At 37.1% G+C, this 21,646-nt stretch overlaps 2 protein-coding genes across 10 annotated transcripts; one reads left to right on the forward strand and one right to left on the reverse strand.

Annotated features, from left to right (window-relative positions):
- Positions 1-437: 437 nt before the first annotated feature.
- Positions 438-9,252, forward strand: LOC136232143 (G-type lectin S-receptor-like serine/threonine-protein kinase RKS1). 9 transcript variants are annotated; one of them, XM_066021189.1, is made up of 9 exons: positions 438-1,170; positions 2,271-2,724; positions 2,873-3,091; positions 4,437-4,565; positions 4,825-5,018; positions 5,694-5,904; positions 7,300-7,537; positions 8,011-8,098; positions 8,893-9,252. In XM_066021189.1, the coding sequence occupies exons 1-9, from the start codon at positions 577-579 to the stop codon at positions 9,130-9,132; spliced, it is 2,367 nt and encodes a 788-aa protein (XP_065877261.1). In that variant the 5' UTR covers positions 438-576; the 3' UTR covers positions 9,133-9,252. The 9 variants fall into 9 exon arrangements, 4 of the variants coding, with proteins under 4 accessions (XP_065877261.1, XP_065877262.1, XP_065877263.1 ...); XR_010690319.1 differs by having other exon boundaries at positions 440-1,170; positions 7,948-8,098; positions 8,878-8,974; XR_010690318.1 differs by having other exon boundaries at positions 440-1,170; positions 7,948-8,098; positions 8,893-8,974.
- Positions 9,253-19,025: 9,773 nt separating this feature from the next.
- LOC136232145 (uncharacterized) lies at positions 19,026-19,984 on the reverse strand. The gene is made up of 2 exons (XM_066021194.1): positions 19,834-19,984; positions 19,026-19,720 (listed from the first exon to the last, which is right to left on the reverse strand). Exons 1-2 carry the CDS (start codon positions 19,969-19,971, stop codon positions 19,031-19,033), a joined length of 828 nt encoding a protein of 275 aa, XP_065877266.1. The 5' UTR covers positions 19,972-19,984; the 3' UTR covers positions 19,026-19,030.
- Between the last annotated feature and the right edge of the window lie 1,662 nt (positions 19,985-21,646).

The following is a 21,646-nucleotide window of genomic DNA, read 5'->3' on the forward strand; positions in this document are numbered from 1 at the left end:
TCAGTTGTTTTCTTTCAATTCCAATTCTTCAAGTCTTATATCAATTCCACATGGTTTTGTTTAATTAATACCTTCTTTTTACAATATAGTTTTATTTGTCCTTTTAAACTTTCACTGTGGTCTGATAATCAGGTTAGTATATTTTCTTGAATCTTCTCCCCGCTTGCCATCTTGACCAAGAATAGACGGTAGAGCTGATAATGAGCTACAAAAGGAAAGACTAATCACAAGTCCAACGAGATAATCTTTATGTTCAAATTGAGAACAGTCTTAATCGCCATTAAAACCAGGAAGTTTGTAATATCCGATTTATAATCCAAATGGTTTTTCAATGAAGAAATCGCTGCAAAGACTTTTCCTTATAACATATTAACATTAATAAAAAAAAACATAAATTTTGACACTCCATTAATATCTAGTAAATAAATCTTTAATGTGAAAATTTGCAAGAACTTAAGTCTAGAGGCGGTGGCAGAAAACACGGGTGCCAACGCACTTTGGCCGTCGAGAGCCATCCCTTAGTACCATTCGTTACATTATATATAGTTAGCATATGGAGCCACGGAACTAACAATCATGAATGAAGTATGTCTCCTTTGGTTGATTCTCTGCCTGATTTTCAAGGTTTCAATTTCAATTGAATTTGACACCATAAATTCAACCCAACCTCTCAGAGATGATGGAAACATTTTAGTTTCCAAAAACCAAGAGTTCGCACTTGGATTCTTTAGCCCCGGCGTTTCGACTCGCCGTTTCGTCGGAATTTGGTACAACAAAATTCCAGAAACGGTTGTTTGGGTCGCAAACAGAGACAATCCAATAAATGGTGCCGCCGGAATTCTCACCGTCGACAACCGAGGGAACCTTGTCCTGTACGAGAGCAACAAAACTCGTGTTCCTCTTTGGTCTTCCAAGGTTAATGTTTCTTCTACGGCGTCGTTTAAAGCTCAGCTTCTTGATTCGGGAAACCTTGTTTTGGTTGATCAGAAAAATAGCAGTAACAGGATATGGGAAAGCTTTGATTTTCCGACGGACACCACGATTCCGGACATGAAGCTTGGCCTGAACAGAAAAACAGGCAAGAACTGGTTCCTGTCATCCTGGAAATCAGTAGATGATCCCGGAACTGGTAACGTTTTCCTGAAAATGAATCCGGCCGGGTTTCCTCAGGTCAGTAACGGAGTCAATTTGGCGGATGATAGTGTGTCCAATTGACTTGACTCCATAAATTTATTTATTTTATTTAATATCATTTTGATTCTATTAAACTTTTTAACTGTATTAAAATGGCATGATTGACTTTTTTTTTTTTTTTTTTGCACATGACAGAATAAAAACGATTTTGGCAAATTGAAAAGTATACTATTTTATACAAACGCAGGAGACAAATATATCACTCTAAAAATTTAGGTGGTCAATACATCACTTTAAGTAAACTCCGAGAGCTAACAAAACACGCTATAAGTTGAAAAGGTTTTTTAAGGCTTTATAATATATATATTTGAAAAAAGATAGAAATTTAATTCCATGGTTATTAGACCGTCTCCAATCTAATATTAAATTGATGTTAGGAATAAAATTCAACAACCATCAAACGGTGGTTACCCTTACGAACAAAAAAAAACAATCATCAAACTGTATTATCATTTTAAAGAATATGTTTTTTCTCCATCAAATTTAAAAATAATATTTTATTATTGTTTTTTGTTTACTTTTTTATATATAAATATAATTATTGTATTTGTTATATAATATTATTATTTAAAAGAATCTTGTTTGGAGAGAGAAAATGAGGAAATAGATTGGAGCAAAACACTGTAGCATCAAAACTAAGAGAGAATGAAGAAAATACAGTTTGATGTAACAAAAATGATGAAATGGGTTGGAGATGGTCTCAGAGGGAACAGACTTAGCCTCTTAATAGAAAACATTGCAATCTTGAACCTAATGTTTAACATTTTGGTACAATTTCAAAACTAACCGACAAAAATGAGTTTTTCTTTTCAGTAACAAAAACGTGTTGTTTCAAGCCTCATTAGGTGGTTTGAACGTTAGAGGTTGGAGGGTGGCAGGATTATGAAAGTAACTTTTCATTAATTAGGCTTGAAATTACACTAGCTGTAAAATGTTAGACTTAAGATTGCATGTTTTCTATGTAGAGGCAAAATCCGCTCTCTCATAATAACTATATGACTAAATTTGTACTTTACCCCTTCACAAAATCCAAATAGTGTACACTCACAAGTTATCCTAACTTTGTCTTTGTCTAGGTGTTTCTTTACAACGGTTCAGTTCCACTGTGGCGGAGCGGACCATGGACCGGACAAAGATGGAGCGGAATACCCGAAATGGCTCGAGTTGGGATCCTTAATCCTACCTTTGTAAACAACAAGGATGAGGTTTCCATTACTTATAGCTTCAACAGCATTGACGTTGCCTTGTTAATCCTCACTAGAAGAAGAGTTGATAAATCTGGAATTTTGCAACAATCAATATGGAGTGATCCTAACTGGACCGAGTTATGGTTTGCACCGAAAGATCCGTGTGATAAATATGTTGAATGCGGGGCAAATAGTAATTGTGAACAGTACAATTCAGGTAAATTCAAGTGTAAATGCTTGCCAGGATTCAAACCGAAGTCGCCAAAAAACGAGTCTGATGGGTGTATAAGAAACACTGGTGCATTCACGTGTCAAAGCAAGGAAGGATTCATAAGGCTCACAGGTAGGCATGTCAAAATGATTCCTGTATCATAACAATATCATGTGATTTATATATTCCCTATTGGGACGAAATCATTATCTCTTCGTATCAAATAGATTATCTCTATAGATCGTATTATCATATCAGAAATTGACGATTCTACCGACAGGTCTTAAATTGCCTGACACTTCAATAGCTCGTGCGAATATGAGCATGAACCTTAAAGGATGTGAGGAAGAGTGCTTAAAGAACTGTTCTTGCACGGCTTACACAAGTGCAGATGAGAAGGGAGTTGGGTGCTTGAATTGGTTTGGAGATTTGATTGATACAAGAAATTTTTCCGATGTAGGTCAAGACTTGTACGTAAGAGTGGATGCAACTGAGTTAGGTACTTTTTTCTAATCATCTAATTGTTTTCTTTGTTGGTTTATTTGATGATTGTTGTTGGAAAAAAATTGTTTTTCCAAAAAGCAGAAATTCCCTGTTTGTATAGAAAGTTACTTTCTGCTATAAAAAACATATACTATGTGTCTAACCAAAGGCTTAAAACTCTGCTTTTAAAGTGAATAGACAAACGGGAGGTGAAAAAGGAGCAACCAAATATCCCCTAAGTCTAAATTTGAGTCATAATTGATTTTCAAAGAAGTAAAACTCTCTGATTAAAATGAACAAAAAGAAATTACTTTAATGATTATGAAACGCAACTGCAACATTTCAATGTATGTCGATGCATTTGACTTATTTTTGAATTTAAATCCTCTCGAGTTGAGTTTTAACTTGAGAGGTCATGTTGATGAATTGACGTCATGTTCAATACTTGTAATTTATGGGTTTAATGCATATTTATACCCTTAAACACATTTTGTCTATTGACATTTTGAACTTTTAAAATAACCTATCTCACACTTATAATTAGTTTTAAAAACATATCAGACACCTATAGTTGATTTATAAACCTATTGCATACTTATATTTGGCTCATTCAGACCTCGTGCACACAACATACATAATGAATTCACGCGCACGCACATGCCAACTCAGTTGTAAAAGATGACAGATCAATGATTTTGTGTGTAGGAGGTCTGAATAAGCTAACTATATGTGTGTGATAGGTTTTTAAAACCAATTATAGATGTGTAACTGGTTATTTTAAAAGTTCAGGGTGCCAATAGATAAAACTTGTCAAGTTTAAGATTATAAATATGCATTAAAACTGATTTATGTTATGGGGTCATGTTTATTTTTCTTTCTCATTTTACGTAATGCTCCGTGAAAAATACATGTTGGACACATATGGTAGAAATATTAATGAAGAATTTACGTGATGATAACTTGAAAAGTTCGCCACTTTAAATTTTTGATTTTTTTTTTTAATTTAGTCATAAATAATTTTATTAATATCAGAATTAGATTTTAGTATTTTATTTAAGGAAAAGTAAAAAAGAAAACACATATGGTTTCATTGAGTCGCAAGCAAATGAGCATGATATTTTTTTTTTTAAAAGAGGACATGTGTTTTACACGGTTAATAAAAAAAATATTAATTAACAATATTAATATTTGATATCGTGATATGCTGATTTTGATGACTTATATTTTGATTTGTTACTTTAATGATGTGGTACAATAAAATATTCACTTTTCACGTGACTGTTGTAATTAAAATAGCATATATAAAATTAAATTTCGAATTATTATTTTAATTAAGAATTTATATTTCACTAATGTGACAGGTAAATATATGAAGTCGAAAGGAGCTGTTGCCAATGGCAGATTGAAAGCAATACTAATAGTTTCTATTCTTGTAGTTCCATTTCTTTCCATTTTTGTCATATATTGTTCAATAAAAAAAAGGAGAAAAGGTAACCAAATTGCTTTATAATTAAGTTTTATATATTAGGAAAAAAAAAACATTTTGAGTCTCTGATTTTTTGATTTTATATTTGAAATTCTGAGAATCAATTAATATAAATTTGAAAATATCAAGGACTTAGAAAATGTTTTTATTTTATTGATTATTAAAATATTTGCAAGTAATATATATTATAATTATTTAATTATTTCAAATTTAATTATATATCAACCGATTTAATTATTTATGATGTTCATTTTTGTAAACAGCTAGAGATAGAAGACGGCATAACAATTATTTATCCGGTTTCATTAACCAAGATTTTGGAAATGGAAAGAAAAATGATGATGAAGGTGGAATTTCAAATTTACCATTCTTTCATTTAAGTTCTATAACTACAGCTACAAATAATTTTTCCGATGATAACAAGCTTGGAAAGGGAGGTTTCGGTTCAGTTTACAAGGTACATGTTTAATCTAGACAGTTGTCATAGTTGTATCTGCAATAAATGTGGCATGCTTTTTACTTATATATAAAAAAAGATTCATCTGACCGATAATTGATTACTAAACTGATAACTACACCAAAATTTTAGTTCGGTTTAGTTATTTTTATACTCAATTTCTATTCATTTTTAATTACGTTTAGTTTAGTAACCAATTAATGGTTCAACTATCCAGTAAAAAAATCCCAAGTCCAATCCATATAAGTCCACCTAAAAAAATATAAAACTTATACTTAAAATTAAATATTTAATTATAAATATATAGATTTATTAGTTAATTTTAATAAGGCAGACGGGGCTGGACCAGTCCATACCATTTTTATCAATTCCAAACCCATCCAAAAAATAGGCAGGTTTTAACGGACCTAAATCGGATTGGCCTAATATTAATTTTAATTGTCCAAACCCGGTCCAAAGGACACAAGCCTAGACGAAACAGACGGGTACCTAGACCCGTGGACAGGTCTAATACTATCTTAGCATACTCTGAAAGTCAACATTCTAAAATAAAATCAACACATAATTTGAAATGTCACGTTAATAAAAACTAACCGGATGGTAGATTTCTATATTTTTTTTTTGCTAATAGTATAAAACACATGTTACTTATTTATGTTGATATGCATTTATCAGGGTGTGTTAGCTGGTGGAAAGGAAATTGCAGTTAAAAGGCTATCAAAATATTCTGGACAAGGAAATGATGAGTTTAAGAATGAAGTTGCATTAATTGCAAAACTACAACATAGGAATCTTGTGAAAATGCTTGGCTATTGCATCCAAGATCAAGAGAAGATGCTGATCTATGAATTTCTCCCAAATAAAAGCTTGAATACTTTTATTTTTGGTACGTCTTTATTTTTAATATTTTTTAGTATAAGATGTAAAAATATCCTTAACTTTAACAGTCAGGAATAATTTTACTCTTAACTCCTTTTCAAAAAAAAAAAAAAACAATAATTTTACTCTTAACATCTAAATTGGTGTAATTTTACTCCTAAGTTGCAACTAAAAACAAATTTACCCCCTAACATTAACAAGTTGAATCGATTTCAAAAATCGGTATAAAAAACAGGTATTTCGTTCTTTATTCTGCAACAGTTGTATACCAATTGGCTAAAAAAACATACAGAAACATGAAAAGGAGCAGTCAAATACTCCTTAATAAATTATTTACCAAGAGATATGTACTTTGAAATATAGGTAAAAACATAGAAAATAATATAGGTAAAAACATAAAGAGTAATTAATTATTTATTCTAAAATATATAAACTGACATGTCATTTGTAAATCATTGACTATCAATTTAGTCAATGGTTCACTATTGAAATTGATAAAAAAAATTATTAAAATAATATATATCTTTTTTACAGGTGTTTTTATTAAAAAAAAAAAGTAGTATAATGACACATTGACTTTTTATTATTATAGTTTTACATACTAATTCCTTTTAATTTGACACATTGAATCTCATCAATTACTCAATTAAATATAATTGAGCTCTCTGCTAATAGAACAATCAGCATTAAATTTGATTGAAAGTATATTATATGATTTGTGCATTTGATATGTTTTTTTTTACAATTTAACATATTAATTTGTTAATTCTACTTATATCACATGTTGAATTCTTGATTTTTTTTAATTGAAGTGTCACATGTTGATTTTGTTTGTTTTTCTTTTTTTATAAAAGAAGAAATAAAAACATTGTCAAGAAAAAGAGCATCCTCTAAATAATTAGGAACACCAACATTACTAAAAAAAAATTAACATTAGAACGAGAATAACTAGCCATTGAATGGACCACGCCGTTTGCCAATCTAAAGACGAAAGCCACAGAACAATCTAGGCGGATAAGTTATAAATCTCGAATTTTTTTATAACAATTATGAACTCCGTGGAGGGCGAGCCTTGGCGCAATGGTAAAACGTTGTTGTCGTGTGACCGAAGGTCACGGGTTCGAGTCTTAGGAGCGGCCTCTTGCCAAAAAAAAATTGGAAAGGGAAGACCTACCCCCTGTACACCCTTATGGTGGGACCCCTCCCCGGACCGCTCTTAATTATGAACTCCGTGATATCATGGACTTTTGAATTTGTTAATGTGGTCTGTGTTGAGTTGATAAAATAGTATATTTTTGTACTTCTGTTTTTCCCTTCCTTGAAGCAATATGTTAGAACTTATAATTCGATCTATTACTACCATTCATTTACTAAAATAAAAAGGAAATATTTTGTGATCTAGATGATGCAAAAAGACCACTTTTAAATTGGACAATGAGGTATGAAATTATCTGTGGAATTGCTCGAGAGATTTTATATCTTCATCAAGACTCGAGATTAAGAATTATCCATAGAGATCTCAAAGCCAGCAATATTTTGCTGGATGCTTCAATGAAACCTAAAATTTCAGATTTTGGGATGGCTAGAATATTTGAAGCCAATCAAATTGAAGCAGAAACATGTCGTGTGGTTGGAACATAGTAAGTACATCGTGTTTGTAAAGATAACATCTAAAGATAATATCGTAGTTAAAAAGTTTTTAAATACAGTAATGTTTCATCAATTTACAAACAGACTTTTGTACTAAAACGTAAGTAAAATAAGAAGAATTTGAGTCATTTTATTAAAAAAAAAATCTTACTTTCAAAATACTTTTATATGTTAGAAGGAACTGAAATAGAACGACAAAATCGCTAAATTTCTGTTCTGAATGTTTAAATTTGCATGGTTTTAGTAAAATGTTTTTCTTTGCAAATTGAAAAACTGCAAACCTAATTTGCAAACTTTTAAACTATAAATGCATTTTTACAAATGCCTAAAATAATAAAGTTTATTTTTTTATATTTATCTCAAAATTTAACCATGCCTATTAATCAATTTGATAATGTAGTGGTTATATGGCACCAGAATATGCAATGCAAGGCCAATTTTCAGTAAAATAAGATGTTTACAGTTTTGGGATTTTACTGCTAGAGATCATCAGTGGAAGAAAAAATAGCAGCTTCTACAACGAAATCATATTTTCAAATTTATCCGGACACGTAAGTTAACGAAAATTTTCATTAACCTTCAAATTTCTTTTATTTTTTTATTATCTTAATTAGCTCAAGTTTGAACATGAACATCCAAATGGCTAACGACTTCTTGTCTGATTCGAATAGAGTATTTGGGGACACCATTAGATATAAATTTATTAGAATCTTATCCTATGATTAGTTTATATCTCCAACCTAGGATTCACCAAAAAGAGTAAAATTGAGCTAAGATTTTCACCAAAAAGACAACATTATACTGTTTTAACAAAACTGACCCTTTTCTCTAACCTTTTTGAATTAAAGTTTGTTTGCAAAACAGACCTACTCTAGCATGTGTTGAAATTTCAACAATATATAACATTGTTAAGGTTTGAATTTTCCGATCTAGTTTAAGGCGCTGTGATCATGTTAATGAATCAATTGATATAAAAAGGGATAAGGTATCCAAATGACCTCAAAGTTTTTGGATTAGTACCGATTTGGCCCTAACATACAAAATTACACAATTTTAGCCTTAACGTTTATGCAATGGTACCGACTTAGCCCTTCGTAACGGAACTTTGGACTAAATTGGTACCATTTCATAAACACTAAGGTGTCAAGTTCTGTTGTTCAGAATTAAATTGGTATCATTTTACAAACGTTGAGGTTAAAATGGTTCTATTTTGTACATTGAGATTAAATTTGCAATTGTCCAAAGACCGTTTTGATACCTTATCCCGTATAAAAAAAGCTTAAACTGATAGATAAAATCGAGAAATTTATATTACCTCAGAGAATATCAGTGACATGTATGATAGGTCTGGGAGCTGTGGAAAGAAGGAAGAGCATTGGAGATAGTAGATGAATCAGTAAGTGCAGAGTCAAACCAAGAAGGAGAAATAGAAAGATGCATCCAAATAGGACTGTTATGTGTCCAAGAATCAGCCATTGATAGACCAACAATGTCTGGTGTTCTTCTCATGCTCAGCAATGATACACCTCTTGCCTCTCCTAAGCAACCTGCATTCATTTTGAAGACAAATCTATATATAATATAAAACAGTAATGATGGAGTTGAGGTGTCACTCCCTCCTTTTGTACTGATAAAAAATATAATATAAAATATAATATATTAACTTTAGTTATATATTATATTTATTTATAAAAAGATTATTTTATCTGTACTATATCTAAGAGATCTACATAATTTAAATTAATCCCTAAAATCTCTCTAATTCTTTGCATATCTATATCTAAAAGTTATATATAATTTAAATTAATCCCTAAAATATCTCTAATTCCCTGCATATCTATATCTAAAAGTTCTACATAATTTAAATTAATCTCTAAAATATCTCTAATTCTCTGCATATCTATATCTAAAAGTTCTACATAATTTAAATTAATCCCTAAAATATCTCTAATTCCCGCATATCTATATCTAAAAGTTCTACATAATTTAAATTACTACCTAAAATCTCTCTAATTCTCTACATATCTATATATAATATAAAACAGTAACGATGGAGTTGAGGTGTCACTTCCTCCTTTTGTACTGATAAAAAATATAATATAAAATATAATATATTAACTTTAGTTATATTATTATATTTATTTATAAAAAGATTATTTTATCTGTACTATATCTAAGAGATCCACATAATTTAAATTAATCCCTAAAATCTCTCTAATTCTCTGCATATCTATATCTAAAAGTTATACATAATTTAAATTAATCCCTAAAATATCTCTAATTCCCTGCATATCTATATCTAAAAGTTCTACATAATTTAAATTACTACCTAAAATCTCTCTAATTCTCTGCATATCTATATATAATATAAAACAGTAACGATGGAGTTGAGGTGTCACTTCCTCCTTTTTTACTGATAAAAAATATAATATAAAATATAATATATTAACTTTAGTTATATTATTATATTTATTTATAAAAAGATTATTTTATCTGTACTATATCTAAGAGATCTACATAATTTAAATTAATCCCTAAAATCTCTCTAATTCTCTGCATATCTATATCTAAAAGTTATATATAATTTAAATTAATCCCTAAAATATCTCTAATTCCCTGCATATCTATATCTAAAAGTTCTACATAATTTAAATTAGTCCCTAAAATCTCTCTATTTCTTTGCATATCTATCTATATATAATATAAAACAGTAACGATGGAGCTGAGGTGTCACTTCCTCCTTTTTTATATCATTAATTGTAATTATTAATTATATTTTTGTTAATATTTATATATTAAGATGAATCCGTGCATCGCACGGGTCAAAAACTAGTTACAACACTGAAGACCCATCAAGATCAACTACTTCTGGACGAACCAATTCTGTCAATTCAATGACTGAAACTGTGCTTCACCCTCGTTAACTATATATACCAATTCATTGCTAAGGTATTCAATTTTCATATCTGACATTATAAGAAAATTATACAAGTTGAAACATATATATATATATATGGATATTATAATGAACACTTCCCTTTAGTAGCATTTCCGCGTTTCGTATCCGTATCTATATCCATTTCCCTTTTTGTTTGAAGGCTATTTCATGAAGATCATCGTTTAAAAATAACATTTTCCGTGTTTGTTACAAGGAAAAAAAATCAAAATAAGGTATATGCTTTCTTCAAGCAAATTTCATCTCTAGAACCAATTGGCCTACAAACTTAAATTGAACGGTAAGATCCAAAACTAGTTTTTATATATTATGTTTGGCATTCTCCTGCACGCAAATACTCTTTGAACTTGAACAAAATGTTCATCCTACTATGTGTCGAAATTCTATTACTATTAGTAAATAAAATTGTAAAGGTGTAAACTTTAGACAACTTAATCTAAGACACTTTGATATCATATTAAGAAATCAATTGACTTAAAAACTTAAGCTAATAGATAAGACCAAAAGTAACTTTTATATATCATCTTTGACACTACTTACAAGTCTTGTATTGCATTGTGTACGATGGGGCATTTTGTAACCATGTAAAATCAACGTTGTGTGATATCTGCAAACAAAATGCACCATTAGTTAGATCAAGATTAACACATTCAAGATCATTATTGGAACATCATGTTCATCATCCAATCAATGGTTCTACTTCTATCTAATTTAGGGGAAAATGTAGTGATAGATAATTAGCCCAAAAGCAGAACTGACCATATAACTCGTAGAAGTAAAATTTATAGATGGTAACCTACCATTTACCAAAGTGAATATCTATAATGGAATCGTTTGTCCGTAAAAAAACCGTAATAAGTACAAAAGTTCTCTGACATCCTAACAACTATTCGCAGGTAAATTGTAAAGATACACTGAAATTTGGGGCTGGTTTCAAAAAGTTATTGAACTTCATTTTGTTTCTATAAAATCATTGAACTTTCCTTTATTGTAATAAGTCATTTTGACAATTTTAGATAGAACAAATCTGAAAAGTGGTATGAAAGTCACGTTTTGAAAATGAACGACTCTTACTTATGATGGCAACCACATGCCTGGGCCTCCGAGCATGAATCAAGGCGTGCCTTTGTGTTTTCAATAGTTTCTTTTTTCTTTTTTACTGTTTTGTGTAAAACAAATGTTTGAGTAATCTCAACCACTAATCTAATTTAAATAAGATTAATCTTAACCCTTGATCTAAATTATAATATAAAGACACATAACTAAATATAGAAAGACTAGAGAGGGATTAAGAGCCGTCATGTAAAGAAGAGTCTCCTCCACTCCACTCAAACTCAAGCTGCCACAACACACAAAAGAACACAAAAAAGAATATCAAGTGACAATAAATGGCTATTAGTTTAGTAACATTACTTAGGTACTTAGGTTAAGATGTTAAGTATATGTTAATGTCTTTATGAAGTATGAACTTAACTTGGTATTTTTGACATTTATGATTTATATTATGTTTTTTTATGTAATTTTGTTTACTTTGTATGGTCATAAGTGGTTTTTTTTTTTTGTTTATGCTTTTACTAGTATTTTTTTTTTCTGCGCCTCGAGTTCCTCAGGCGCACGCCTTGTGTTGTACCTTGAGCCTAGGCTCCAGGACCACTTAGGGTGCGCCTAGGGCCTTTAACAACTATGGCCACATAGTTTTCAAGTTGTACGTAAAAATAAGGTCTTCCCACGTGGTGACAGAATTGGTTGGAATGACTTTATAGAAATAAAAAAGAAAAGTTTGATGATCCGCGAAGCCAAAACGGGCCGAATCATAAACACGGGCCCAATCTACACTTAGACCCATGGTCCAAGATCAAACGGGCTCCGAATAAAGGAAGCGGGTAAAGCGAATAACCACCCCGACATCCTAAACGGAGCATTAAAACTCCCACTCAAACACGTTTGTTGCCACGTAAGGGACGTGGCCTAGAAGGAGTAACCGCCCTCGGCGGTTACTTCAGAACACTTATAAAAAGCCATAAGGCCAGAGGGGGAGGTACGTTCATATTTTTCCAGCAATACTATTATCAATTTACCAACCCTCCTACAAAAACTGACTTGATCGTCGGAGAGTTTTCCCGGAGATCCTGTCTCCGGTTCTGTTTTGCAGGGAACTACGGTGGAGATCATCTAATCGGATCCAGCAAGTTATCATTGGTGCAGTGAAGGTGGACCTTTTTTACCAACATTTGGTTAAAGGTACACAAAGAACATGTCAGAACCATCACGAACGACCGGCGTTACAACCAGATCAGCTAGTATGAACTCAAGGGGTCCACGGATTGCGAATTCGCAGCCTGCGAGTACACAACCTATGGTGCCTAGCTCGACGAACCCTCCGGGACAATTGAGTCCATTATTGGAAGTCCAAGTGCAAACTGAGATGGAGATGTCCAATAGCGATTTCGTCCAAATGGCAGGACAAGTCTTGGCTTCAAATATGAGCCAAGCGGCGGGGGATCGAATGATTGGTTTGCTAACCGCAATCGCTGATCACAATACCGCCGTGGCGGCTGCTCCTCAACAACCTGTTGTCATCTCCACACAACCATCGACTACTGCCACCATATCTGCGCTTCCGCAGCCATCTCGAGAGCCAAATCAGATAGGTCAGAGTAGTCGCATGAACCCACACAGCCACCCAGGCAACTACTCGTATCACGATCCTAGTATGACGATCCATCTGACCTGGCAAACATCCCAACCGACGTCGGGAATGCCAGGAATCCTTCCGCTACGACAAACGGAGCCCTTTGTTCACGGATATTCAGAGTTGATGACGTCTGGGGCGAATACGTCTGGACAGGAGCACACTTGGAACTTTGATCCTATAACTGGACGGCGGCTAGAACCACGGCGGGAACAACTTTCAACACCAATTGGCGGGTGGATGCCACCTAGAGTTCACCAGCAGCGGATGGAAGAGGATCGACGAATACCCCATGTTGAATTGGAAGATCAACTGCGGAGTATGATGGAGCGAATGGGGTACGCACCTAGGGCGAGAGCAGAGGTGCAGAGCGATTCGCCCTTCGCTCCATCGTTGCGGGAATTTATTCCAGATCACAGGATAAAAGCGCCGGCGATACCTAAATACTATGGGGACCCAAATTCTGATCCTGAAGCACATGTCAGGAACTATAGAGAATTAATGGATGTTGCAGGAGCGAGTGAAAGCATAATTTGCAGATTATTCTCGACCACTTTGGGCGGAGCGGCATCTGATTGGTTTCGGTCTTTACCTACTGAATCCATTCACAACTGGAATCAATACAGTCGTGATTTCTGTGCAAAGTTCGTGGGCTGTAAAGCAGCGGATGTGACGGATAGGCAGCTGAAGGAGATCAAACAGAGAAATTATAATTCCCTAAGGGAATTTGTTGTCGCATTTAATGATATTCTGGTGCGGTTACAGAACCCGGATATAGTGAGCATTCACAATATCATGGCGGATGGAACCACGGATTGGAGCATGCGGGAGGAAATCATCCGGAACAAGCCACGCACCGTGGCTGAACTCATGAAGATAGCAAAAGAATTCATGGAAGTGGACGACGTTAACAGGGAGCATAGAGCTCAAACAAGGCGAGAAAGGGAGGCGGCTAGATACACTTCAGATGGTCGACGGCATCAAAACCAAACACATTACAAGGATAATTTTGTTCGAAAGGGCAATCGTTCCTTTCAAAGGGGGGGATACGAAACACCATTGAACACGACTCGTCATGAGGTGCTACTTTGGATTGAGAAAAGCCCCCTGAAAAAGGATGTGCAGTTTCCTGAGGCCAAGGGACGAACCAATTTGGGGAGATATCCTAACAAATATTGCAGGTTCCACAGATTGAATGACCATGACACAAACGATTGCTATGAATTAAAGAAGGAGATTGAAAAGCTAATCGAGAGAGGCAAACTGAGTCAATTCGTAAGAAAAGAGGCGAGTGACGAGAAAACAACGCTCCCGCATGAAGTGGATGCAAGGCCAGAAAAAGAAGCAGAAAAAATGGGTGATAAACGTGATAGCAGGCGGGATCTATGAGCCTCCAACAAAAAGGGCTCGCCGTGAACAGCGAAAAAGCAACACACATAGGGGGGATGCCCTCAATTACTCATTTGCGCGAATCACGGAGCCACATGCGGATGCTTTGGTGATTACAATGGCCGTAGAAGGATGGGACGTTAAGCGGGTCCTTATTGATACAGGCAGTTCTTGTAATGTTATTACTCGGACTGCATTCAACAAGCTGGGAATTAATGACGAACGAGTGGAACATACGTTCATGGATGTAACTGGCTTTGGAGGTCAATCATCTCAAACAAGTGGACAGGTGGTGCTGGAGGCAGAAATGGGTAATAAGAATCTAAAATGGCGAGGTGATCTAGAATTCGCAATTATTGATCTCCCATTGGCCTACAACATAATTCTGGGGCGTCCGTTCCTATCGGAAACGGAATCGCTCATCTCAATGAAGCATTTGACGTTACATTTGCCAACACACCAAGGGCGAGTCATAGTGGAAGGTGATCAACTTGTATCTCAACAAGCCTATACATTGTCACTTGAACCAAGACCAGATGAAGAGGATAAAGTTGATGAGAAGTTGCCGGCGGAAGCGTTGGGAGAAACAGAACTATTCGCCATCTCAAATGACAAGAACGTACGAATAGCGGCAGGACTCCCAGAAGAAACGAAAAAAGCCATTACCGAGGTGTTGATCCAATGCGAGTCGGCATTCGCAGCTCCAAATGAAGTGCTGAAAGGAATAAGTCCAGACATAGCAACCCATCGTTTGAATGTGGACAAAGGTGCAACCCCAGTGCGACAAAAAAAGAGAGGACACGCTCCAGAGAGGCAGAAGGCGATTGAAAAAGCTGTGGCGGATTTTATAAAATCAGATGCAATTCGAGAAGTCACCTATCCGGAGTGGCTCGCCAATGTGGTGCTAGTCAAAAAGCCAAATGGAACGTACCGAATGTGCGTCGACTTCAAAGATCTGAATAAAGCTTGTCCGAAGGATATGTATCCGCTACCTAACATTGATATATTGGTAGATGGGACGGCAGGATTTGAAGCTTTATCGTTCACCGACGTGAAATCCAGTTACCATCAGATACCCATGGAGAAGGCGGATGAAATCAAGACATCATTTATAACTCATCAGGCAACTTATTGCTTCAAGGTGATGCCCTTTGGACTGAAAAACGCGGGAGCAACATATCAGCGGATGATGAACAAGATATTTTCAGACAAGTCAGGCGAGAACTTCTCAATCTACGTAGATGATATGATCATTAAAAGCAAGAAGATGCAAGACCACCCGCAGGATATTAAAGAAATCCTGGAAGTGCTGATCAAATATGGCCTCAAATTGAACCCAGAAAAATGCACGTTTGGAGCAAGAGCAGGAAAATTCCTGGGTTTCATTGTTAGCGGCAAGGGAGTTGAGGCGAATCCGGAGAAAGTAAAAGCGGTGATGGAGATGAAAACACCGAGGAACGTAAGAGAAGTACAGAGACTGAATGGACGGTTGGTGGCATTAGGGCGATTCATATCATGCTCAGCTAGGAGATGTCTACCTTTCTACAATGCCATCAAAAAATCTAAGTCCTTTGAATGGACGCCGGATTGTCAAGAGGCATTTGAGGGTATAAAACGATTACTATGTTATCCGCCCTTAATGAGCAGGCCGGAGGATGGAGAAGATTTATTTCTTTATGTATCCGTCACCAGTACGGCGATATGCACTGTGATGGTGCGAGAAGAAGAAGGACAACAATATCCAGTGTACTATGTGAGCAAAGTCTTGAAGGATGCAGAACTCCGGTATTCGAAGTTAGACAAAATGGCCCTCGCGGTGATAACCACGGCGGCTAGATTAAAGCCATACTTTCAGGCGCATACTATCATTGTGAGAACTGGTATTCCAATGCGAAAGGTACTGCAGAAACCTGACGCATCCGGCCGATTGATGGAATGGTCAATTCGCTTAGGAGAATTCGATATTCGCTATGAAGGAAGACCAGCACTAAAGAGTCAAGTACTCGCCGATTTCGTGAATGAGTTCACGTGGGATGACGACGAATGTCCAAAGGCACAAAAAGAAGAGTGGAGCATGTTCACAGATGGGGCATTATCCACAGAGGGAGCTGGACTGGGAGTCGTCATCAAAGGCCCGGAGGTTATTCGCCTGTACTATGCGGCAAAGTTAACTTTCGAAACTACCAATAACGCCGCAGAGTATGAGGCAATGATATGCGGATTGAAGTTGCTTAATGAACTTACGCCAGAAAGAGTGGTAATCTACAGCGATTCTAAACTCATGATAAATCAGATCACAAAAAATTATCTGGTGAAACAGGAGGATCTAGTAAAATACCATAAAGAGGTCGGCAGATTGACGCAGGAGTTAACACGCAAGGGAGTCGTTTGGGAAATGGTGCATGTTCCGCGGGGCCAAAACACAAAGGCTGACGAATTGGCAAAAGCAGCGGCGAGTAGAGAACCATGGAGTCAAAAAGCATGCGATTTGGAGATAAGATCGGCACCAGCGTTCGAAGTCGATCAGATTATGGTCATCGAAGAACTGGTAGATGATGAAGATTGGCGGATGCCCATTCGCCAATATTTGGAACAGGGAGATTTTCCGGTTGATAAAAGCTTAGCCAGAAAGCTAATTGGGCAGTCAGCAAGATACTCAATTCGAGATGAAACTTTGTATCGGAAATTGTATACATGTCCATGGTTGAAATGCATTAGCCGCAATGAAGGAGACTACGTGCTGCGAGAACTACATGAAGGAATTTGTGGCGCACATGAAGCCTCGGCGGCGTTGGCAAGAAAGGTTAAGTTGATGGGATATTACTGGCTCAAGGTAATGGATGATTCCCGAAAGATGGTAGCGGAATGTCGCAGCTGTCAAATCCATGCGAATGAAAAGCATGTTCCCGGAGCCGAACAAATCACTATAATGACGGCATGGCCATTCGCAACATGGGGAATCGATATAGTGGGCCCATTCCCAGAAACGACAAAGAAAAGGAAGTATTTGATAGTCGCAGTTGACCACTTCAGCAAATGGGTAGAAGCAGAGGCAGTAACCGCTCAAACACCTGAGCGAATGATCGAGTTCTTACGAGAGAACATTATCATGCGATTTGGAATCCCACAAAAGCTTATAACCGACAATGGCACCCAGTTCAACTGTGTCAAATTCAAAACATACTGCGAAAGCATGGGAATCAAGAATCATTTTTCTTCTGTAAATCATCCTCAATCGAATGGTATGACAGAGGTTACCAACAGGGCCATGATTCAGGGAATCAAGAAGCGGCTAGGTGATAAAAAAACAGGTTGGGCGGATGAGATACCCCATATGCTATGGGCATACAGAACTTCTGTAAAAGCAGCAACGGGCGAAACACCTTTCTCGCTGGTTTATGGAGCCGAAGCGGTCCTGCCTGTTGAAATCAAGTCGCCTACAGATCGGATAATTTATTATTGCGACACACAAAATCCTATCAATATTAGGGATGCATTGGATTCTGTTGAAGAACGAAGGGAAAAAGCTTACATGCAAATGGCAGTGTACCGCAATAGAATCAAGAAATATCATGACAGAAGGGTGCGAAAAGTGATAATCAACGAGAACGACTTGGTCTTGAAAAAAGCGGATAAAATACAATCCAGAGAAGGCAAAGGCAAATTAGGCGTCAACTGGATCGGACCATACAAAGTATCCAAGAAGCTAGGACCATCAACTTTTGAAGAAATGAGCGGCAAAAAGCTCCCGCGCACCTGGAATCTAGAGAATCTACGCCTATATAAACAGGCCGAGTAGTTCAAGGAAATGACGAGTACTCTTTTTCCTTTTATGAGTTTTTCCCAATGGGATTTCTAATAAAAGGTTTTAATGAGGCTTTGATCCCACGCAGTTTATGTACCCATGTAATAAGAAGCCTTTTTTCTTTATCAATAAAGGTATTCAATTATTACATTTATTCAATATACTACGTCCGAATGCGGATCCTTTTCAACATGATCACAAAAACACATAAATGTGTTGCCTATTAAAGAAAGGCGGATGCATGATTACGCATCACTCGCAAAACCTTATGGTTAATCTTAAAAACACATAAATGTGTTGCCTATTAAAGAAAGGCGGATGCATGATTACGCATCACTCGCAAAACCTTATGATTAACCTTATGATTATTTTCGAAAGAAAAATCATAGGATAAGGCATAAAATTAAGCGAATAAACGAGTACTCAAAAAATTGCAAAAAGGGTCTGGCCACCCTAACGAAAACGAAACTAACTACAAAGAATTACAAGGATGAAGTCGGCAAAAGACAAGGGTAACATATGAAAATAAGGGGCAATAAGGAATAAAACGACAATCGCACATGTAGGTAAAGCGGCAAGTAAAAGAAAATTAATATATACGGGCAGTTTGTTGCATACAATAGTTCAAAATATAAATCAAACTACGCTACAGCTTCCTCTCCTTCACCCCTATTGCCCTCCTCGCCTTCAGCGGCTCCCTCATCTCCTCCAGTGGGCGGATTTGCTTCAAGCGAATCCTCAACCCTCGAATCAGTAACCGCTTCAGAGAGAGGTACCTCTTGCTCAGACTGAGAAACGCCTTGTGGTACCTCTTCTTCCGCGTTCTGATTAGGGATCTCGCAGCTAATTGGAGAGGCCTGAAAACTCTGCCAATCTAAGAGGAGTACCTCATCCATATCAGCATCCTCGGCTTCCAGCTTGTCCCACTTCTCAGTTAAATCCTTTTCAGGGATGGGAACCTTGGGGCGGTTAAGTATTCGATCTGGATGTCCATGCTCATAAGCGGCATGAATTCGCTCCCCATACCAATAGATGCGAGCACCATCTTCAGCGAGAATCTCCTCAGCCCTCTTCTTTTGCATCTCCAGAGCCTCCTTGGATGAATTTAGATCATCAAGGACCTTTTGCAGCTCGTCGGACTTAGCCTGGAGGGATTTGAGAGCTTCCTCCTTCTCGCTCATAGCCTTCTGACAAGCGCCTTCAAGAGCCTTTACCTTCCCTTGGACATCATCATAAAGCGACTTCTGAGTCGCCAATTCAGTACCAAGGTTCTCCAACTCTTTGGCTCGTTCAGCATCCCTTCGGAGAGCGCCCTCCGCGAAATTGATAATCTGCATATAAGACGGGTCGCGAATAAAAAGGGCGAATAAAAACATGCGATTACTATGGACACAAAATCCTTGAAAGGGAATGACAAGCTTCTACCCCCAAAACAACAATATACCTCTATGGCGCGCTTCTCGATCCCCTCCATAGCAGTAGGAAGCGGTACTTGTTCTCGCACGCGGGAAGCAGAGGGGAGTCGCCCAAGGACATTGCATATGGAAGAAACAATGTCCTTACAGGAGAAACTCACGGCCATGCCAAAGGTCCTAGTCCACCACCCGCTAATATCGGGAATGGGCTGCGAACGCATAAGGAAAGAGATCAGAAGAACAGCAGATAGCTTATAAAGAACAATAAACATTACAATAAATCAAGATACCTCGTGAATTGGTGTACTGCTCTTTCCTTTTGATGAAGCAGATATGGGTGTACCGCCAACAGTAGGAGATACAGATGTGTTTTTCTTCCTGGGACGAGAAGACTCCGTATCTGCATTATTCTTTTGCTTCCTAGTTAAAGGAAGGTCCTCAGAAACAGAAGTGCGACCTTGTGAAACGGAAGCGATTGGAAGGGAAGCCGCCTCAACAGAAGGAGCCGCCCCCACAGGAGAATTCGCCCCTGCAACAGAAGTTGTTCCCTCCATCCGCTTCTTCCTTCTTGCTAGAGCTTTCGCCTCCCGATCTGCAGCGAGTTGAGATAAAGGATCACCCCTGCAAAGGGTTAAAAGAAATCATCAACTTGGAAATGAAAAAAAAGAAAAGTACCTTGAACAAAAACGTGATAAGGGATATAGACAACGCGATCTCCCTCGCGGTAGGCAATCGCCACTCGACTTCTTAGCATGTGGAAGGCCTGATCATACGTCCATACAAAAGGAGGCGTACTCTTCAAGAACTTTATAACAGCGGATTCTTCCTCACTGGGGTAACCGAAGTTCAAACTCTTTACATTGGGCCGGCCCCAGCAGCGAAGGAAGTTTGGATTCCCTTCATTAAACTTGATAAAGAAGTAAGATCGGTCCCACTCGCGGATCTTGTTCAGCTTCTCGTCGAAACCATAGTAACCGCTCTGACGGATGAAAGTGAAATACCCCGCCGAACTCTTGAAATGATGAAGCTTGGAGAAAATTTTGAGCGAGAAGGGAACCTCCAAACAATCCGCCAGAAATTTATCCAGAGTTAAGTCGGCCCATCCATTGGGATGCAATTGACCGGGTGCGATTCCGTAACCGCCCAGGACGGAAGCAATCTCATCCGCCAGCGGATACGTGAAACCGCAGATAATCTGGGCAACGAAAATGGTGAAATACCCCTTTGGGTAGTCGCCCGGTCCTCTATCCTCCCCGGGAATGATGGTCTCGAGACCTTGAAGCCAAGGATACTGCTCCCGCAAATCATCAATTGTCTCGCGACAAACTAGGCTTCCTGACCGGTCCTTCTTCGGTAATAAACGGGGGGTTGGGACAGGTGGCGGAATCAACTTCTTAGGGTCAAAACCTAGACCCTCATCGGTTGTATTCGCTAGGTGGAGGAAGTCGGCGGGATGGGAATCAGACCCAGGAGAGCTGGTTGAAGCTTCATCAACCATCTCATCGACCTCATGAGACACCTCGCGGACGTAATTTTCGTCGAACGGTGCGAAATCGAGGTCAAGGTTCGACATATTGATGAAGAAAAATGAACAGAAGTAAAGAGCCGAACGAATTACAAGTAACGGAAAGGAAAACTTACATGTGGGAAAGAATACAGAGAAGAACGAACACTAAGGGGTTGACGCCGGAGAAGAAATGACAGGAGAAGGAAAGAACAACTTTCGAATTTTGAAAGAACAACTTTCGAATATCCAGACAAAGACGAAGAGTCCCCTATAACATGTGAAAAGACCCTAAAGGGCTCTTGCCAAACTAAAGGGGAGGCATGTGATGATCCGTG

The sequence above is a fragment of the Euphorbia lathyris genome, chromosome 6, assembly GCF_963576675.1.
Source record: "Euphorbia lathyris chromosome 6, ddEupLath1.1, whole genome shotgun sequence".
Classification (NCBI taxonomy): Eukaryota; Viridiplantae; Streptophyta; class Magnoliopsida; order Malpighiales; family Euphorbiaceae; genus Euphorbia; species Euphorbia lathyris.

Coding starts and splice junctions, on each gene's coding strand:
- LOC136232143 (XM_066021189.1), top strand. CDS start 577: ATGAATGAAGTATGTCTCCTTTGGTTGATTCTCTGCCTGATTTTCAAG. Junction 3,092..4,436: donor AGTGGATGCAACTGAGTTAG/GTACTTTTTTCT, acceptor CTAATGTGACAG/GTAAATATATGAAGTCGAAA. Junction 4,566..4,824: donor AATAAAAAAAAGGAGAAAAG/GTAACCAAATTG, acceptor TTTTGTAAACAG/CTAGAGATAGAAGACGGCAT.
- LOC136232145 (XM_066021194.1), bottom strand. CDS start 19,971: ATGGCCGTGAGTTTCTCCTGTAAGGACATTGTTTCTTCCATATGCAAT. Junction 19,721..19,833: donor TCGAGAAGCGCGCCATAGAG/GTATATTGTTGT, acceptor TCTTATATGCAG/ATTATCAATTTCGCGGAGGG.